Here is a 21,962-nt window from a genome sequence, read left to right on the forward strand (position 1 = left end):
AACTAATTCAAGCAAAAAATCATTAATGGATGAAACCATTATATGATGGATGAAAGGAGAATTTTATAATCATAATAGCCAAATGAATTCTATAATCCAACCTGGCAGCACTAAAAGTGGGACAACTAATTAGTCATCAAATGCCTCTTGATGTAATACCATAAGAAACACAGATTCACTATGAAGGATTGGTTCTTGCTTTAGGAAAAAAACAAATGGTGAATCAAAATTTATTCAAGCTTTCAGGATAACTTTCAGTTTTCAGGAAATAGAACAAATAGTGGAACAAGTTAAACGATATTCCAAAGAAACAAACAAGTATGTGAAATACTCTACAAGTGAATGGGTTATGTCGGCAAATTACTGTCACAGAAAAAAAGGGAAAAGGGGCTACACTTCAGTGCCTTTTCTTCCAGAGAAGAAATATATATATATATATATATATAATATATGTACCTTATCACCAAAAAACAACTGTAAAAGATTTTAGAAAATCAGGGAAATTTAAATTGGATTGGGTATTAGATGATACCAAAGAATTACTGTGATAACTGAAAATATACGTTTTTAAAGATGCATGCACTTGAGACTGAACAACCACAAAAAAGGACACATGACAGCAAGTGCAACCAAATATTCCATAACTGTTGAATTAGGTTAACCTACACATATCAAGGCCCATTACATAACTCTGGTTTTACCTGTTTCATTTGTAACAGAAAAAAATGTAATTAAACTATGTTGCAATTATAAATCTATAATGGAAATCAAACAGTAAATGACCAACAGAAGTTCTCTAGAAAAGATCAAGCAACTTTTTAATTTTTATGTATTTATTCAACAAATACTTAATAATTATCTCCTATATACTAGGCACTAGAAAACAGTGAAGAATATAAATATCCTGTCTTCACAGAGTTTCTATCCTATAGAGCAAGGGGTCTGTAAACTACCTTACTGTTCATGGCTGGTTTCATTCTAGAATGGCAGTTAGGTCGTTGTGACAAAGAACTTATGGCCCTCAAAGCCTAAATATTTACTACCAGATCCTTTACAAACACTTTGCCATCCATTCTAGAGAGCAAAGACACATTTAAGAAATAAAATTTCGAGTTATACAAATAAATTTAAGGAAATAAATATGAAACTGGAAAAATTTTAAGAAAATCTCATTATTATAAGAAGACTCTCTAATAAAAGCGACAACGTAAAACCTGAGAAATAAAGAGCTTCTCAACTTTCAAACGATTTGAAAGTTTTAAGCACAGGAAATATGCAAAGGTCCAGAGGTAGCAAAATTGGGCTTGTATATGAACAAAATAAAATGCAATTATGATCAGGAATATGGTGAATGAGAATAAATATGGTATGAGATGACGCTAAAAGGCAGACAGCACTAGATCATGTGTGGAGTCTTGCAGGGCCATGAAAAGCCCACAGCTACCAAACTTAATGATGAAAGACTGAACACTTTACCTCTAAGATCAGGAACAAGACAAGGATGCCACTTTCAGCACTCTTATTCAATATAGCACTGGAAGTCCCAGGCAAAAACAAAAAGAGAGAGAGGGAGAAGAGAGAAAAGAGAAGGAAGGAAGGAAAGGAATCCATTTTCAAAAGGAAGGAACTATCTCTGTTCATAGATGTAGAAAAATTAAAGATTCCACACAAAAATTTTAGAGCTAATAAACAAATTCAGAAAACGTGCACAATTCAAAATCATGTTCACAGACTATTAAGATGACACTAATAACCCAACTGGTCTACAGATTCAATGTAATACCTATCAAAATGCCATTTTTTGCAGAAATATAAAATCCATTGTAAATTCATATGAAATCTCAAGGGACACAAACAGCAAAAATGATCTTGAAAAAGAAAAACAAAGATGGAGGACTCACACTTCCCGATTTTAAATTTTACTACAAAGCTACAGTAATTTGAATACTGTGGTATTAGTGTTTAAGGACAGGCATACAGACCAATGGATAAAGAGCCAAGAAGAAATCATTGCACATATATATGGTCAAATGACTTTTGACGACATTACTAGACCAGGCAATGGGGGAAAAGACAATCTTTTTGACATAATGGTGCTGGGAAAACCAGATATCCACATGCAAAAGTTAATATACAAAAGAAGTTAACCTATATAAAAGTTAACTCAAAACAGATCAAAGAACTAAATGTAAGAACTAAAACTGTAAAACTCTAAAACATTCAAGAAAAGCTTTATGATGCTGGATTTGGCAATGACTTCTTGTATTTGACATCAAAAGCATAGGCAACAGAAGGAAGAATAAACTGGACTAGATCAAAACTAAAAACTTTTCTGCATAAAACGACACCATCACTGGGGGGAAAGGAAACCCACAAAGCAACCCAGAATGGAAGAAAATATATGAAAATCATGTATCTGAAGATGGATTATTACCCAAAATGCATAACTTCTACAACTTAACAACAAAAAAACCCATCTAATTTCAAAATGAACGAAGGATTTGAATGGACATTTCTCCAAAGATGGCCAATAAGCACATGCAGAGATGCTCAATTTCACTGATAACAGGTAATGCAAATCAAAACCACAGTAAGTGACATACCACAATTAGGATGAGTTTTATAAAAAAAAAATTAAAAAAAAAAACAGAAAATAACATATGTTGGGAAGGATGTGAAGATATTAGAACCCTTGTGTACTGCTGATGGGAATGTAAAACGGTGCTGCCACTGTGAAAAATAATACAGAATTAGTATATGATCTAGCAATTCCACACTTGAGTATATACCCAAAAGAATTGAAATCAGGGACTTGAAAAGATATCTGTACACCAAAGTTCATACTATCATCATTTTTAAAAGCTAAAGTGTGGAATGAACCTAAGTGTCCATTAAAGGATGAATAGGTAAACAAAAAATAGACATGTAACAGAATATTTAGCTTTAAAAAGTAAGGAAATTCTGACACATGCCAATAACACATATGGAATTTGAAGATATGCTAAGTTAAATAAGCTAGACACAAAGAACAAATATTACATGATTCTATTTATATGAGATACCCAAAATAGTAAAATTCACAGAGACAAAGTAGAAAAGTGAGGTGGGAGGGTACATCTCAATGGTAGAGCATGTGCTTAGCATGCACGAGGTCCTGGGTTCAAAATCAGCAGACCTCCTTTATATATATATATAAATAATATACAATATAATATATTGATATATTATAATACATTATAATATATTGTATATTATAATATATAAATAAAATATATGTTTATATATGTTATATTTAAATAAATAAAAAAATAAAATTACGTCCCCCCGCCAAAAAAAAAAAAAGAAAGAAAAGTGATTTCCATAGGATGAGGGGAGGGAGTAACTGGAATTTATAACTACAGAGTTTCAGGTTGGAATAATAAAAAAAGTTCTGGAGATGGACAAAAAGTGAGTTAGCCAAACTGTTCAATGCTGCTGAGGTCTAATAAAACATTTATACAATGAAAGTATACACTATCACTGACTAGTTTTTAAATGTTGGAAATTAATACATATTGAATAAAACACCGTGTCTTTAAACTCCATAAATTAGAAATCCAAGTATACAGTGAAAGAACGGATTATTGAAAATACTTTCAGGCAGTCAAGACAAAAAAAACAATAGACAAGAAAGTCAACAAACAAAATGATTCAAATTAGGAAAATGCAAAATGAGTAATAACAGCAGTTCTTTCCCTTTACCTAACAGTGGGCCAGGCATCTCATCTGAAACAAGTACTTCTACCCATAGATTGAGAACCACAGCACTTTTATTTAGAAGGGAATCTTAAGGATTATCCACCAATCTAAATGCCTATTCAGTACAAATTCCTATATGTATATAAACCATATCTTTATTTTATACCAGTTACCTATGTGGGAAAATTCAGAATAAAGTGTTAAAAAAAAAAAAAACCCTCAGAGAACTATTGATTTTTTAAAAAATGAATTATTCATAACACACCTGAAACTCCTAACTTTAATCAAACCCACTATCAGATTGCTTGGTCATCAATAATTATATGAAGATGTTAAAATATGTATTATACCTTTAAGAACAATATTAAAGATCCAAATTAGTTTGTATACTCACAGTGTAATATAACTTTGAGCTCAACCAGGAGTTTCTTTGACCCTCCATGACTTGTTCCTGGAAGTTTTTGCATTGCTTCTCCTTTTTTATTCAGTATTTCAATTCTCAATGCACCTATCAGTCCAAAATTTAAAATAAGAATGTCTTAGTTATACCCAAAGAATCTGACTAATCTGCTAGGTCTTCATACAGAGTGTTTTACAGATTTTTTTTTCCAGAGTGTTTTTACCATGAAATGTTAAGACACAAGCATTTTCTCAGTAATAAAACACACGCACACACACAAACACAAACACACACACAAAACAAAAAACAAAAAACATACCAATGGGGGTTCCAGCAGGCCTAATCTCATTTGGCAATAATTCATCTCCTTCAGGCCAAGTTACTGACAATCTATCAGGGAGCCTATTATGAAACCAGCATATTAATGTTTCATGAACTGTCTTAATTATGGTCTTATATTTCAAAATAAAAGTTACTATAAACTTTAATATTTATTTCTAATTTATTTTGAAAGGTTAAATCTGAAATTCTATATGATTAATAAATCTAAACATTTTCTCCTCAACCAGTTCTGTGGCTATGAAGACAAAAAACAAAATCCCTTGCTGTTAAGAGCCAGGAATTGTCCATTTCTTGTGATTTTTTTATTCATTTACAAGCTACTTTTGGGAGATAGGATAAACTCTACCAATAAAAGAATGAATGAGATTCAGTAAAAATCAAAGTAACTATCATTAGCTATACAAGAACCACAAACAGTTTTTTCAACTTCCTTTTACTTCTTCTGTACTAATCTTTGCCTCTCAGCAGTTACTACCATTCTCTTCTAGTTGCAGGCCAAAGTTTTTCATTCTTTAATAAACTTAATTATAGTGCCTGTAACAGTGATACTTTAGAGATGTAAGATTTCCTCATTTTTCTATAAAACAAATAACAGGATTCTGTTTTTATAATTAGAGCTCTCAGGTTTTTTTTTTTAACAGCAAGAAGTCTGTCACCATACAGACAGCTGAGACTGTAAGTGCCCACTTAGAAGAGTATGACAGTACACTCAAGAACAGCTAAAAGGTCAATTCCTTTTGATTTTTCTTGTTTGTTTGTTTTTTACCATGCATTTTGAAATATAAATTACCTTGCCATTTCATCTTCTACATATTTTTTCACAGCTTTCTCAGCTACTGTCCTATCCAGCTTTGCAATTGGCACAGTTCTTACTTCATCATACAGTGCTTGAGGTTCCTGAATAAATTTATTTATACCAATATTAAAAATACATATATTTAAATTTAGCTGCAACGAGAACATTCATTCCTTCCAAAGAAACAAATTTTTATCCTAATTATGTATATAAATCATATAGCTATTATTATTACATAATACCACAGTGTTTATTTCCATTTTTCAAGTAAACATCCTTATGCTTAATTAAATACAACTGTAATTTTAATAAGAGCATTGTACAGGGATAAAACCCACTCTAGTTTTGAAGTTATCCATTCTCAAGACAGAATTCTAGCTCCAATGTTTATGTTTGTGGGCCTTGGATGAAATGTGCACTTTACAAAATTACTGTGATAACTAGCAATAATATATGTAACATTTGTTAAACATTGGGCACACAGATGTTAAGTTCTACAGATTGTTAAAAACACCAAATATGAAGCATAAAAATTCATGCTACCACTACTTTATCTAATTTTGAAAAAGCCAAATATAAGGCAAAATAGAATACTGTATCTTTATTTTAACAAGTAAGCAAAAGAAAACGAGTAGTACCAGGAGACTTTCAATACATATTTTTCAGTACTCAGGGCCTTACCATTGCAATTTGAACCTCTCCTCCTGTAGCATATACTTCTCCATCATGATCACCATAAAGGAAAAATTTTACAATACTTCCATAAAAGAGAGGAAGTGTCTTGATTGTCTTGACCTAATATTTGGTTTTAAAGAAAGACTTTAGTATTAATATTTATTTAGAAAAATAGATTTAATATTAGCAATTATTTAACAAAACTATTTTATACCAGGAAAAACTCAGCATCATTAGAAAAATTTAACAAAAAAATGCATTTTAATATTCTAATAGTTATATTTGTGAAGTTCTCCACTTATCTGTAACATACATTGATAAAGACACACCAGCTTCTTCATACAAAAATGACATAGCTATGCACGTGTCTAAAAGGTCCGTAACACCTTCTAATTCAATTACTATGAATGTAAGTATCTCAAAACATTTTCCCCCATAAGATCTTGCTTGTAGACTGTGAATAGTGACTTATAAAGTTATCATTTCTTTCAAATAAATTAGCTCAAAACTTTCTGTAATGTATTTCTTTTCCTTACCTGGCTTGAAAAATCTAAGAGTGATTTCCATTAGTCTAATTAAAAAAATTCCAAACAAGGACTACAAGAGTTTACATCAAGCCCACCTTCCAGCCTCATTTCCTTTCTAAACTATTTCTCTTCACACACAAGAAAAGGTTGTGGCAAGCCAACTCTGCTGCTGGTTGTTTCCCCATTACCTGTCTTTGTGCTCAGATTATCTTCTCTGAGAAAGCATTTACTTGACCATCACACAGAATTTGACAAAACTGATCACTCCCTCCTTCTAACTCTTCACTTGACTTCACAGATACCTTATTCTCTTGGTTTCCTTCTCTCTCACCATATTATCCCTTTCATTCTCCTTTGCCTGCTTTTCTTTTTCATTCTGCTAACTTCTAAATGTTGGAAAAGTAGCTCTAGCTACACACACTACTTTTTTGAGGTGATCCATTTCTAAGGCTTTCAATATATAATGATGAGTGTCACATTTATGGATTTATTATCTTCATAAGTACCTCTGTAAAGCTGAGCCACTACCTCTTTCAAGGTCCATACAAATGCTACTTCATACCTAAAGAATTGTATGATTTCCGCTCTTCTTCCAGGCTAACCAGTCAGAAAACTCTCTCCTTCTGAACTATGGAAGTACTACTCATTCTCTATTTTCACAGCAATTACTCCCTTCTTACCTATTATTACTTTGCTTAGATTATCCCGGTTTTCAGGCTCGAACAGCCTGAAGGACAAAATATATCTCCCAGATTCTGCATGCTCCACAAGCAGCAGGTATTCAGTAAAAATTAGATGAAAAATCTTTTCTTCATATCACATTTAAAAAAAAAAGAAATTCTCCATCTGAGTAAAGTTTAGTGCAAGAAACAATAAAAGTCTTTCTAACTGAGACTTGGTAAAAATCAAGTTTAAAAAAAAAAGTCCTGTTAAATTATGTAATTAAATCAGTTGGTCTTTTCATTTTTTTCTGGCTCTGGAGGAACCAAGAATACACATATCATCTTTAGCTGTTGATAAATTCTAATATATCTAATTTAGTTTCAAATTCTACTAAAAATCGAATCTAAAAATAAGTTAAACTTACCAGTTGTCCTGCTTTGTATATTTTCCCATCCCATTCTATTGCTGAGTAAGTTGCCCAGGGGCCCTGTTTTTTTGAAGGAAGATCAGGACGTGTAATTATTCCTTTAAAAAGTGTAAATTTTATTTGTTTGTCATACTTTTCATGACAGTCCTTCAGCCACAAAGCAAATTCTCTGTCAATTTTCATTCGTTGCTCCTGTAAAATTTTAAAGTGTTCTATGAAATACAGCTACTAATAAACAAATACAACAACAGACACTTCTCATTCATTCCATTCGTCCTTCCACATACCCATCCACCCCAGAAAAGCTAATAAAAACACTAAACTATTTTGCTGGATCCTTCTCCCATACAAATTTAGATTTTTAACAAATGCATTACTAAAGAAAGAAAATCTCTGTACCATCCTTGGACCCAAGGTCTCAATGGTTAATACCAACAAAGACTTCCTTCCCTGTTTTAAATCCTAGGATACACCAAAAAATTACCAACACTGGCTGCCTAGGAGGAAAACTAGCTGGTCATGGGAAAGGGGTAGTTTGAAGCCCTCTTACTGTGAACCATGCACATTCTCAACAGGGCAATGAAAATATCTTTTTATGTATCACGCACAGATATACATACATATGTACTTAAACATATATATGGTATATCTATGGTATTAAAATGTAGTGGGAGCAAGTGGGGAAGGTGGAAAGTTTAAAAAGGCTCTTTTACAGGGTGATAGTGAAAAAAAAGCTTAAGAAACACTGCTTTGCAAAACACATTTTTCCTTTTAATTATGTATTTTTATATATATATATATATATTTATTCAAAAAAGTCATAAAACAAAAATTGTTTTCTAATAATACATAAGAAGAAAATGTTTTATTGCTTATCATTCTTCACATCCTGCTGGGAGATAGTATAGAGATTTACATTCCATCATAAGCTACTATAAATGTGTTTAATGCTAGTCTTCAGGAGAATGAATAAGGAAGACAATCTCCACAGCACATGCTTAAACAGAAAACAACGCATAAAATTACAGAAGTTCAGTCTCCCTACATACCTTACCCTACAATATACATTTCCAAATGAAAATGGGGCAAAATTAAAAATGATTTCATAAACAACAAGTTTATACTGTATAGCACAGGGAACCATATTCAATATCTTGTAGTAACCTATGTTGAAGAAGAAAATGAGAATGAATGTATGCTCCTATTGTCTGAAGTATTGTGCTGTACACCAGAAATTAACACAACATTGTAAACTGACTAAACTTTAATAAAAATGTATTAAGTTAAAAAAATGATTTCAGCTTAAGTTTTTGCAGCTTGCAGTTAAGAAAACCAGTATCTTCATCATTAAAATTTTGATTTTAAGGTTATTTGAATAAGAAATACATGTACATAGTAAACACTCAAAAATGGCATACATTTTCAAGGAAATCTTCCCTCAACTCTGTTCCCAGACACCAACTCCTTCCCTAAATCAGCAAATTAACTGTTGTCACTTTTGTCAACTTGATAAGAATATTAAAATTATTAACTAGGAATGGGATAGTCTGCCCCAGCAATTTTAAGTTTAGAACAAATGCACCCATCTCTTGGCAACGTAACAGTAAACTACTGAAGATTAGTATCAAGTAAAAGTTCCTCAGCTGTTTAGGCAGAATAAAAATACACTAGTTCTATTCTGCTTTTTAAAAAAATTTATCATTCGTTTTCTATTGATTAATGTGCATATTTTAATATCAATCAATCCCAAAGTCCCTTTTAGCCCAAAGTATTTCACAGTTCTATCTCTCTTTCACCTTCATGATTAGATTAAAATACATATTTAGGTTATTAATATACAAACATAACCCCTGAATTAGATAAAATGGTTTTTTTATGCTCTTATCAAATGGACATGCTTCTGTAGCTTCTATTCACTATGTCAAAGTCTAGATATTAAGATCTGATAAAGACCTGTACATTTTATCCATACAAGATTTACTCAGTTTGAAATTTTTGAGTGAACAAAAGCTCACAAATTAAAATTTATATTCTTTTGATTAAATAAAATGAAAAGTATGCAAATTGTTGGTTAAAAACTTACAGTAGTGACTTTTGTTGTACTTACAATAGAATATGCGCAAATATTCAAAACGATATTTAAAACCATACCTGTCCATTCAAAATCCTTGTAAAAAGAGTGTTCTTATCTTTCAATTTTAGCTCAAGATCCATAAAGGTCAGTTTATTTGTGCTGACTTGGAATTTGTCATTGGTGAATAATGCACCAGATATCCGATTGTAGCATTCAATTGGTGCAAGTCCTCTCTTCTTAGGAGGAGTACACCAGTCAAAGCTTGAACAGAACAAAATATTAGTTAGCAAAAAGAGTAGATCATAAAACAATATAATTTCAGCAAAAATCAGAACTTACTCTTCAACAGATGTATATGGTATTAGTCGTCCGTTCCAAAAACATTCAAAAATAGGCCTTTTCCCTCTTGCTGCCTTCTCAAGTATGAAACAATCATCATCATCGTCTTCATCTTTTAATTCTAGAAGAAAGGAAGAAGTGGAACAAAATGTTCACTGCTATAAAGTATATGCAATTTTTACCACTGAGAAATCAAGTACTATAAGTGAAATGTTAAAGTGTTTCAGAGAAATGGTAACAAAAACTCTTATGATCTTTAACACTGCAGTCTATAAAACCTAAAAGTAGCTTTATTCTTAGTTTGCCCTCAGAAAGGCAGATTTTCAAAGTGATTCCACATCACCAGTAGTGTTTCTCATTGAAATGTCAATAGTAACTTACATACTAATCATTCTGTGCTAGGAGTACTATACTAGCTACCGAGCCTTCAATCTTTAAAACCTATTTATAAATACAGGAGCTTGAATCCTGTACCTAAACACAAGTTGCACAATTCTGTCAGAACCAGTATATTTACAGAAAAAATCATCTGGGAAAGCTATGATGTCTAGCAGCAGCAAATTGCCTACTTTGGACAAATTAATACTGAATTTAAGTTTACTTTATATGATACAGCTAGAATTATAACCTACTATAAAGCACAGCTGTCCACAACATTTTTATGTTTGTGAATAATACATTTTCATATATTCAGATAAATTAAATTCAAACATTCTGATCCTGATATAGTAATACCCCAGATATTCTGGCATTAAGTCATTCTTCCCCAACCCCTCAATAAAGCCTTCTCCCCCTGAAAAAACCCAAAGAAGTCCTCACAAGAAGTCCCTAAGTAAAAGTCCCCTTCAATCAAAACAAAAAGCTCCTAGAGAATCTCTCTCATCATTATTCAACTTACTGGCTCTTATTTTAAGACATCATTTGAAGAACTTTATCTTTTCGCCTATAAGCACACAGAAATTACAAATCGCAAATTAAAAACAGGCCAGAGACTTCATGAGAGGCAGAGTCACTGAGTAATAACATGCATTGAGAACTCACTAGACAATGCTGGGCACTATTCTAAGGACTTGAAGCAGTTTCTTATTCAACCCTCACAGCACTTCAAGGCATGAACTATTTCATTGATAAGGAAATGGAGGTAGGCAGTAGTCAGCCAAAGTTTATACAACAGAAAGTGGCAAAGATAGGATTCAAAACAGGAAATCTGGTTCCACAGCACTAAGGATACACTAAGGAATTATTCTGAATGAGAAAATTTAATATTGTTTATTTGTGAATTTAATTCAATCTCAGTAATCCCAGGAGAATTTATTTTTCAAGTCAAAGTAAGATACAAAGTGATTCCAAAGTTTATTCAAAAGATCGAAAGACTAAGAATTAAGAATTTTCTCAAAAAAGAACAATGATGAGTATCTTGCCCTACAGATATCAATATATAGTATAAAGGACAAGAGAGTATCATTACTCATGAATGAAAACACAAAGCAGATCAATACCTTATAGTGAACAATCCAGATCTAAGTACTTATGGGAACTTTGTATTATTATGAAAGTGGTATTTCAAACTATTACAAAAATCTTCACATTCAATAATCGGTTCTAGGAAACTGAAAGCCCGTGTGGAAAATATTAAGTTAAAGCCTGATCTCATCCTACACACACAAAAGGAGATTACAGATGTATTAAAAATCTAAACATCAAATAATTACGGAAAAAACAACAGATCTTTTTATAATCTTGAGGTATAAGAAGCCTTTCTACAGCTAGACAAAATCAGAAGGCATAAAGAAAAAACTGGTATGACTACATAAAATTTAAAACTTCTTTATAAATACCCACAAAGATAACAGAAAGAAAATATGGGGAATTTATAAAGGATTACTATGCACTACGTGGCTAAAAGTTCAGTAAGAGATCTATGATAAAAGAATATATAATGTTTCTGAAAGCCAGTGCTTTATTCACCTGGAAGTGAATATACACCAAATTTAAGAATCATAAAAATTACAAATACCTTAACAATTTAAGAAGCTTTGCATAAGGAAAAAAGTTTTGAAATTTATCTAACCTTAACAGCCCAACTAATAATAATTATTAAGAAAACAATCACTATCCTAAATCACAACTTCACATTCTGTAGCTAAGATAACAGATTAACATACTTGGAAAGCATGGATCATCGGGGTATGTTTCTCTATCATATAAGAAAGGGTGATATCGAATGATCCCTTCCACTACACCATCTCCTTCAACATGAGCCTTGAACTCAAAACTATCAGCTGCTGTATTTATATACAACGTCTGCATGTCATCTTGTATTTCCCTTAGGTTGACAATCTTAGGTGTCTTCCCTTTTTCAAACATAGAAATCTAAAATAAAAATAAAACAAAAACAATTAAATTCTATAGTGACTTTATTTTTATTCTCAGCTGTGATCCAACAACAGAACAGGCAAAAACTACTTTTATTTGTACAAGTAATCATCTACCTTAATAAAATATATATATTTGTATTTGGGCTAAACAGCTCTAAATAGCATTTCAGTAAGAAACACACTACTGAAAAATAGAAAGTAGGCAAAGAAACAGCAAAGCAGAGCCTAAGGACATATAAGTGGTGAGGACATTTAATTCAAGGTTTTCTGCTACAGGAGGAAAGATGTACATGAAATTCTTCCTGACGTGTGGGGCAAGGATACTGAGAACTCAACACTTAAGTGTTCTGTTATCTTAAGTCTTACTTCACCAGAAGACTTCTATGCACAAAAGGAAAACTGTTTATGTCCCCTTTCCTCCCTGTTTAGAGACAAGATATTCAGCAACAGCCCATCTCTATAGAAGATGCAGAAAAGAGAAACCAAATACTGTATTAAACAAAGGTTCAAAAAAAAAAAAAACACACATCTAGGAATGATCTCTTTACTTGGATATCAAATTAACAAAGTGGTTTGGTAAAAGACAAGAACAGAGGAGTAAACGGGCTATCTACTGACTGATTTTTCTTATCCACAGTCACTTGGAAATAGAACAGATAATAATTCACCGTATTTTAAGAAGGAATTTTATCTTACTTCAATATCAATGTTGTTAAAAGGTCCAACTTCTTTTGATGTACGTTTTTCATTTCCTTTTGGGCCATGAATATAGTAATGATAAATATGCCTAAAATACAGAAGAATAACTTCATAGTTTTAATTCACATAAAATTACATCTAATTTAAAATATCATCTAATCATCTACCCAAAAAAATTTTGTAGCTACTATTTGGCACAACCTACTAGGTACCAAAATATATTAAGTATTTTTAAACACAGTAAACCATTTAATGGTAAAAACAGTCCTAAGATTTAGGTATTACTACCCTTCATTTTATAGATACAGAAATCAGAATGCAAGAAATTTATATAATTTACCTAAGGTCACAGAATTAGAGTTTGCAAGGGGGGTGGCAGGGAGTTCAAGTCTTTCTAACTTCAAAGCTCACATACTTTAAGTACAGTTTATCAAGTAAAACTGAAACTAGAAGGTAAGAGTATGATTCTACTTTTCAGTGATGTTTTGGAAGGACTCAAGTATCAGGGAATATACAGGACTGGGTATCTTTAACTTATGTCCCCAGTGTGAAAGTATCATTCTATAACTCTCATCTTTCTTTTCCTACAGCACTGAAGCAATCTAATCCCCGCACTCCTAAAACCAGACTAATAAGTTCAACATTATCCCATCAAAAACCACCACTTCAGAAACCTTTGCTACTTTACTTTTTAAGAAAATGTTTTAAAATATTATATTTTGGGAAATTATCCACATCTCTCCATATCGTATCTGCAGTTATTCCTCATGTAGGAATTTACAATATTTCTTCATACACATTTTAATTTTTAAATTACTTTAATCATCCTAGTTTAAAACACTAAGATAAAAGGAAGTCTCTGAAAATCTTGATATCTTTCTTCAGACATCTCAAAAGAGTTAACATTATAATCAACAGTAAGTTTACAACCATACATTATGAAAGAGTGCTATAAATAGCTTAGCAAGTATTTGTTTCAAATAATGGTTAAGGTTATATGTTATTTCTTTTTAGAGGAAAAGTAAGTTCTAACTATATTTTTATGTACACTGAGTTCCTTCGGTTAAGAGAAATAATAAAAGAGCTAATAAAATATGTTCTTAGAGAAGAAAGATTCCAAAGTCTTATTAAAACTCTTGGGATACAGGGCCAATAAACATCAATATTCAAGACAAAGGTATTCCTAAAATCAAATTTATTTCCCCATAAAAAAATTTAACTCAGTATATATTTATGAATAAAAACCTCAAAATAAGTACAACCCTTTGAATAAATGTGAAAAGATACTTTATTAAAAATATGAATTCTGTGCAAGTATATCCATTGTTGCAAGACTAATTAATTCAGGCTAATACAAATCATGAAGACATTCCAGTCAATGGTCTAAAGAGGAAAAAACTTACAGCCATTAAATAAATATACCTCTGATTTGATCTAATGGAATATACCCACTAGAAGTTTTCCTGGAAAAGATACACCTAGATTTATTTTCAGTATTACTCATGTCATACAGGCACATATGCATTTTTTAAAAATTTTAATAGACTCAATACATTCATTTGATAAACTTTATTGAGCATCTATAGGAAACACTGGGGATATAGCAATGCATAAAAAAATGACAATCCAAGAGGGGAAGGCAGACAAAACTACGTAAAATATGTGGTATGGAAGATTATGATAGGTGCCATACAGCAAAAGCAAAGCAGAAAAGGGGAGCTGAATTTGATGAGTTCTACAGTTTATTTTACCACAGTTGTCAAAAAGCCTTGGCTTCATGTAATGACTGATACATTACAGTAAATATGTACAGAATAGAGGACCATTTTAATACTAACATTTGAGTAATGGTTCTTGTACTGAGGGAAGGAAATGGGATAGGAGCAGACAGCCAAGAGGCTTCAATGTATCTGTAATATTTTCTATCTTAAAAAAGGTAAGTAGAAATATGCTGTGAATCAAATATAAATACTTACGCTAACTGTCTTGTCCAAAGAAGGAAATAATTTTTCAAGTACAGTATGTGTTCTGGTTGTACCCCTGTGATAACCACAGCAGTAAAGCTATCTTTTTCCTTCTCCTCTGAAATTAGATGATGTAGAAATCTTTCATCATCATTTGTAATGTGAACAGAATCAGATGGCTACAAAGTGAACATAAATACAAAAGATTACAGACATCTCAACCATAACTAACAAATAACATTTACACCAACCTTTAATGTGATTCACTTGGATAATTTAGTATTTTGGAGGAAAATGGCCCAATACAAATCAGCTGAGTGTGTGACAATGCTGTGAGGACACGGAAACTTACATTAACTGCTAAACTGGAATATATAAAGGAGAATCCTATACCATAATGCTAAACCAATTTTAGAATCACAATGGAAAAGATAGAGAAAAATAAATACTGAGTTTAAAAGTGTCCCTCAAATTAAGAACACTTACCCGAAGGTGGAATGAGTCCCTGCTTGGGATACCTACCACTTAACTTGGTCAGGACCAATGCCCAGCCCTCCATGTTCAAGAAAACTAGGATGCTGCCTGAACCCAGCTGGCTTAGCCCAAAGGCACTATGTTTATTAAAAGGGAGTAAAATCATCCTGGGCCCCAGTGCATTGTCAGAGAATATCTTTGGTTTGCAGAAAGGAAGTGGGGAGGGGGGCATGGGGGGGAGTGTATGAGGATAAGAATTACAAACTTCTTAGTTTTTACTATGAGTCTATAAAAACTGCATGTGTGTGTGTGTATGTGTGTGTATACACACACTGTGTATGTTGTATCCACAAAAAATTGTAAGGATAAAGATATACAATGAACTATTATGTCTAGGAAACTATTTAAAATAAGCATGAATTATTACTTTCTTCATAAAAATAAAAGAAAACCCTCCAACACCATTTCAGTACATCCCTAAATACTAAATTACTAATATTTTAGCTACAGTACATATGTAACATTTTATACACTTCGAGAGGTAGTAAAGTCACTTGGGTTTATTAATGATTCAGCTTCATTATCCAAATATTTACCTAGCACCTTCTAAGTCCAATAACTCAACCTGGGCATAAGGAAAACAGAGTTCAAGATAAGTAAGACAGCATCACTTCTCCCTACAAATTCCATCTGACAGATGAGAAACAAATGATTACAAAACAATGTGCCATTAGAAAGACATGAACCAAGAACTATAAAAAAAAAAAAAAGTGACACTCACCCAGCAGATGACTTAATAAGAACATTCCAGACCAATGAGAACATGAAAGATTTGAGAGTACAAGGGAAACAAGGTAGTTTAGAATTTATGATAAACATATGGTGAAGGATGAGGCTAGAAAGGCTGAAATCAAGCAGCAGAAATGAGTGGAAGAAAGGGTAAATGAAAGAAACTATTTTAAAAGAATTAAATGTGAATGATCAACAAGGATTACAATTATTATTATACTGTTAATTGTTGGAGGAAAGGGGAAGAAAATAAGAAAGACTTAAAATAAGAAACACTGATTTCAGATGTAGTTATTTATGGAGCCCCTGGAGAAGGGCAGCTAACTGAAACTAGAAATGAGCGTACTAGATAGGATCAGCTGGTATTTAAGCTGCTCATCTGTACCACCTTCTGCTGTCCCTTCTAGGCTGCAGAGGCCAGGAAGCCAAAGTTCTCAGACTCTTAAATTTTCAGTTGTGGATGTAAGATAGGTTTCACCAATTCGATGTACTAGCCAAAGATTTAGAAAGGAAACAAGGCCGAGGTCATCATCTGAGGTTTCTTGAAGGTTTTCTGTTACCACGCAAGGTACTAAAAAGATCAGTATCCACATTCCAGCTTAAGTGTCAGCACTGATACAGCTCTGGTAATGCCCAGATATTCTGTGCCCCAGTGTTGGAGCAACTGTGGCAGCAAGACCTTTCCAACTCCTGGATCACAGATAAGGTAATATGTTTCTGAATTCCAGATCCAGTGGTGGTCCTCCAGGAATCATAATCCTCCATGATTATAGCACATGGTGTAGCATCCTCAAAGGTCAGTTTGAAGTATCCTGACATCATACTACTAGGCTCAGCCTAGAGTTCATCCCTTCAGCCCTTCCAGTAATCATCTAAACATCTAATTCCCTTTATTTAATCCTTTTCTGTTTAAAGTATGTAGAATGGCTTTTTCCCTTTAAGGAGTCCAGTTTGATTCAGTGTCTCAAACTTAAGAAGAAAGTCTTGACAAGAAATAAAGATTCGAGAACTGTTGATATTAAGTGGCATATATATACTTTGCCCCAAAGATCAAGAACCACCAACTCCACACACATTGTAATAAAAGATAACAGGTGAGGAATAGAGAAGCCCCCAAAAAGTAGCCTGTAAAGAAACGGTCAGAAAAAGAAAAGGACCTATTAGTTATTAGTACCCATGAAATGTTTGTTGGGATGAACTCAGCACAAAACGCAGGGAAAGCTGGCAGAAATGATGACCAAAGAGACCTCAGCACTATCCAAGCTTTATCACATGTATACAGTTCTGAAAATCACTTAAATTCTCTATTTCTATTTTTCACCAGTTTTAATGTGGCAAATAATATTTCCATTGATACACTTTACAGGGCTTTGTGATTTTAAGGTAATTTAGAAAAGATGGAATACTATTACATAAACGATATATTAAGATGTAAAATGTTAAATAAATGCAGTAAATTTAGAGAGGAAAAGATGAGATGAGGAAAATGAAAAAAATTCTTGGGCGAAGGAGAATGTTCAGTTATAAAGAAAATAAATGGAGTAAATAAATATGAAAAAAAAATTCAGCCCACTAGTAATGAAAGAGAAAGTATTATTTTCACCTATCAAATTGCTAACATTTTGCTATCATTCTTCCCTCCCCTCTTTATTCTTTTGAAAATTAAGGGGAGTATCTGATGGGCACTCCCATACACCTTTATTGGGAGTGTATTTGACTTGTGTTCAGTGTTTCATAAAATCAATTTTGAAATACATACCCTAATTTATAAGTTCAAATTCCTTATAATGGCTATTAAAATTATAACAATCTATACTAAGAAAAAACTATAATGCAGGCAAAATATTATGCAAAGATACTCATGGCAGTATCATAATTATAATGAAATCCCTCAAATAAGTTAAATGTTTAACAGAATACCTAAATTACAGTACATTCCACTAAAGATACTATGAAGCTATTAGAAGTGTGTTGTGTACCAAAATACTTCAAAAATGAACAAATACTCAAAATGTTAATAAATGAGAACTCAAACTGCAAATATATAGTAAAGTAAGACTAGAAGAAAATTCAACAAAATATATCATAAATACTTTTTTTTGGCATTTGAGACTCTATTATTTTCTTTATACTTTCCTAAAATTTTTTTTTTTACAATTTTAGAATCAGAAAACACTTTTTTTAAATCTTAAAGTTACTTTTCAAAAGATTTTAAAATAAAAAAATTCTAAAATGTTTCAAATGGAGAAAAGTTGAATGAATACAACAAAAACCATGTGTTCACTACCAAGATTCAACTTTGTTAACATCCTGCTTATTAAAATGAGAATATGAATGCAAACTTATAACAGAAATTAATTCCTTGTTTACTTATTTCTCTAGTGCCTTGATTTCCTAAAAGTTCATTACACTATCACCGTTTTCTACTCTACTTCTGTGATAATAATACAACAAAGATTTAAAAACTTGAACTCAGCACAAGGAAAGAAGTTTATAATTTTATGAGCAATTTCCAGGAAATTTAGTTAGCTTCTGAGAAAACTTGTTTTCTGAAGACTTCAGCCTGAGAAAGCACACAAATGATCACTTTTGCTATTCACAGGATTAAAAGAAAAAGAATGAAAATTACATAATTTAATTAAAAAATTCTATACGTTCAAGTTTTTAAAACAGTAACAATATCTTAGATAGAAACTAAAAAAAAAGAAAGTTCTTGTCCTATCATCCATCCAATGTAATAAATTTATAATTAGTGAGTAAAATGTATTGTACCTTTCTGTTTCTAATATATCCACTATAAATTGCCTCCTTATTTTTCTCCTTCTTCTCAAAATCTTCTTTAGAAAGTACAAGTTCATGAACATCTTGAGAATCTGCAGGTTTGCTTATCATCTGTTAAATATTAAAAAGAGTATTTTATAAATTCCTAAAATTTAAACTGGCTAACATATTTAGACAGTCAATCTCAAAATTTTGATCAGTTTTCACTTTTAAGAAATCTTTTACTTACTCTGGCTGATTGTCCAACAAAGAAAACCGCCTGCTTGCCCCCAACACCAAAATAGGAAATATCACTATTTAAACTGCGTGGCACTGGCAGTGGTCGAACATATCCTGAATGATCACTAAAATAAAACATTATATTAATGCAGAGATTTTAAACAAACTACTTAGGTTCCAAAGGAAATTGTTACAGCACTTTTATTAAGTGGTAACAAAACGATCCCCAAGCCAGGTAACACTCCTACTCAAACGCAGAAGAATCAGAGCTACAAGTCAAGATATCATCTAGTCCAATGGTTCTCAAAGTTTAACCAGATCAGCTAACACCTGGAAATTCTACAAAATGCAAATTCTTCGGTCCACCCTAATAAGTCAGAAAATCTCTAGCCAACAGGACGAATATCTGTACCCTTATATGTACTTATAACTCTACAATCTTCCCCTCAAAATTGTTTACTCCTTCAAAACTCATTAAAATATTGTCTGAAGACTAATGGGAATTATAGCAAAGAGGTTATTTCCATGGATCATGACAAATGAAGAGCTCTGACTGAATCTCCTACTGCACCATAACAACACTCTGGAGAGTAGACATCCCTGGTCTCTCAAAATATAGACAAGATCTCCAGGGACATCACTTTGCATTATCAGAAATAAACAGAATTAGGGGTAAGGCTGGAACCACTATTACACTAAATGGAACAGTTACAGAGCAGATGTGGCATAGCTGGAAAGATTCAGAGAACACAAAGATGCATTCAAAGCACTTACCCATAAGAAACAAAGGGGAAAAAAGAATGAAAGATCTTAAACTGTGCCTAAAAACATGAATGACTGAAGGATAATCTCTCACAGAAGTTTAAAATTGTAGTTCTTTAAAGAGAGGACAGAATGGATAAAAGCTGTAAATATTCTAAAACCACTAAAAAATACAGATTCACAGATTCAGACCAAAAGAGCTCAAATAGGATGCATAAAAAGAAATTCACATCACAGTGAACAGTAAAAACAAAGCAGAAGAACTAGAACACAGGCTGAGAGACAAAACAAGACAAAATGGGTTTGTAGGCCTTGACAGCAACAGTATGAGACAGTGGAATATTATCTCCAAAGGGCCCAGAGAAAATATCCACATAGAACAGTGAACTGAGCTAAATAAAGAAATTTACAAATAAAAACCAAGGGAATTTACCATTAAGAAATTGCTCTTAAGGAATATTCCTATGAGCACAATCTGACATACAAGGTTATCTTAATATGGTAAGTACAAAGACAATTTTAAAAATATGTGCTAAAAATTTTTAATGTATTGTTAGAAAAACGGTGTGTATAATTTGTGAGATTTCTAAAAAAAATCAGATGTGAAATACTAGACAACAAAAGTATAACTTGGAGAAGGAAGTGAGCAGAGACAGTGTTCCAAATTCTTTCATATAAGAGAAGGGAAGTGTTTTTAAATTTTAATCCTGAAGATAAATATGCATTTTAAAATTTTAGAGAGAACCAGGAAAATAAATATATATATATTCTAAAACACTGAAGAGAAAAAGGTAGAACAAGATTTTCAAAAGCAACAATAAAAAGATGCAATGAATTAAAAAAAACCCACATGGAAAACAGAACTGAGAGAATGGGATAAATTAAAATATTTTCATTGCTATAAAAAGTCCTCACCTATATATCATTAATAAACATAAAGCCAACAATGACACTGTAATACCAGACCCACAAAACAAAGCACACACAAAAATAACCCCCTCACAACATACAAAGCCACCACCATACACAAACCCACCTCCACACAACAGACACAAACCGGCCCCCACACAAAAAGTATGCATATAGACAAACACCCCACATAATCCAAAAAGAAACCACCCCACAACATGCATACACACTGACACTGGCCCCCCAACACAAAAACAATGTACAGAACACCAACAATAAAAAGAACATCTTAAAGAGTCTGAGAAAACAGACCATATAAACTGAGAAACATAGGAATGACAAAAGCTTTCTCATTGTAAACTAGGCAAGCCAGTAGAAAATAGAGTGGCATTTTTTTAAATGTACTGAAATTTTTAACAAAGTCAACCTAAAATTCTATGCTCAACAAAAGTATCTTTAAAGGAGGAAGGAGGGTACAGAGAGACCCAGACTTTATCAGACATATGAAAGCTGAAAAAAATTCATCAAGAAAAGCCTGAATCATAAAAAATCTGTTAAAAGACTCCCAGGAATGAAAATGATACTACAAATTTACACAAAGGAATGAAGACCACCAGAAAAGGTAAATATGTGGGTAAAAATAAATTGACTCAGGGACTCAAATTGATACTTGCATATGAATGTTCACAGCAGCATTATTCACAATATACAAAAAAAGGTAGAAACAAGACAAGTTTCCATTAACCTATGGGTGGAAAAACATAGCGTAGCTGTATAATTCAGCTCCTGCTCCCTCTCCCTCTCCCTCTCTCCCATACATAAGATAGTACTGCTCACAAGTGCTAAAACTTGACAGAGAAAGCCAAATGCCCACTGACTGGAGACTGGATAAATACAGTGGGATTTTTTTTTTTAATACACACAAGATTTCATGGTTATGAAAAAGAATGAATTACAGATCCACACAAGTACGAACTCCTGAACAACCCAATACTAAATGCAAGTT

At 32.4% G+C, this 21,962-nt stretch overlaps 1 protein-coding gene across 1 annotated transcript in view; it reads right to left on the reverse strand.

Moving 5' to 3' along the window:
* The window catches only part of SMCHD1 (structural maintenance of chromosomes flexible hinge domain containing 1), a 114,887-nt gene that overhangs the window by 68,805 nt on the left and 24,120 nt on the right, over nt 1-21,962 (reverse strand). The window contains exons 6-17 of the mRNA XM_032467403.1: nt 19,296-19,410; nt 19,058-19,177; nt 15,035-15,201; nt 13,056-13,146; nt 12,147-12,354; nt 9,982-10,102; nt 9,720-9,903; nt 7,566-7,760; nt 5,958-6,071; nt 5,271-5,377; nt 4,458-4,540; nt 4,133-4,246 (exon numbers count right to left, since the gene is read on the reverse strand). Coding sequence (XP_032323294.1) covers nt 4,133-4,246; nt 4,458-4,540; nt 5,271-5,377; nt 5,958-6,071; nt 7,566-7,760; nt 9,720-9,903; nt 9,982-10,102; nt 12,147-12,354; nt 13,056-13,146; nt 15,035-15,201; nt 19,058-19,177; nt 19,296-19,410 — 1,619 coding nt within the window. The remainder of the gene's footprint in view (nt 1-4,132; nt 4,247-4,457; nt 4,541-5,270; nt 5,378-5,957; nt 6,072-7,565; nt 7,761-9,719; nt 9,904-9,981; nt 10,103-12,146; nt 12,355-13,055; nt 13,147-15,034; nt 15,202-19,057; nt 19,178-19,295; nt 19,411-21,962) is intronic.

Source organism: Camelus ferus, chromosome 24 (assembly GCF_009834535.1).
Source record: "Camelus ferus isolate YT-003-E chromosome 24, BCGSAC_Cfer_1.0, whole genome shotgun sequence".
NCBI classification, from domain to species: domain Eukaryota; kingdom Metazoa; phylum Chordata; class Mammalia; order Artiodactyla; family Camelidae; genus Camelus; species Camelus ferus.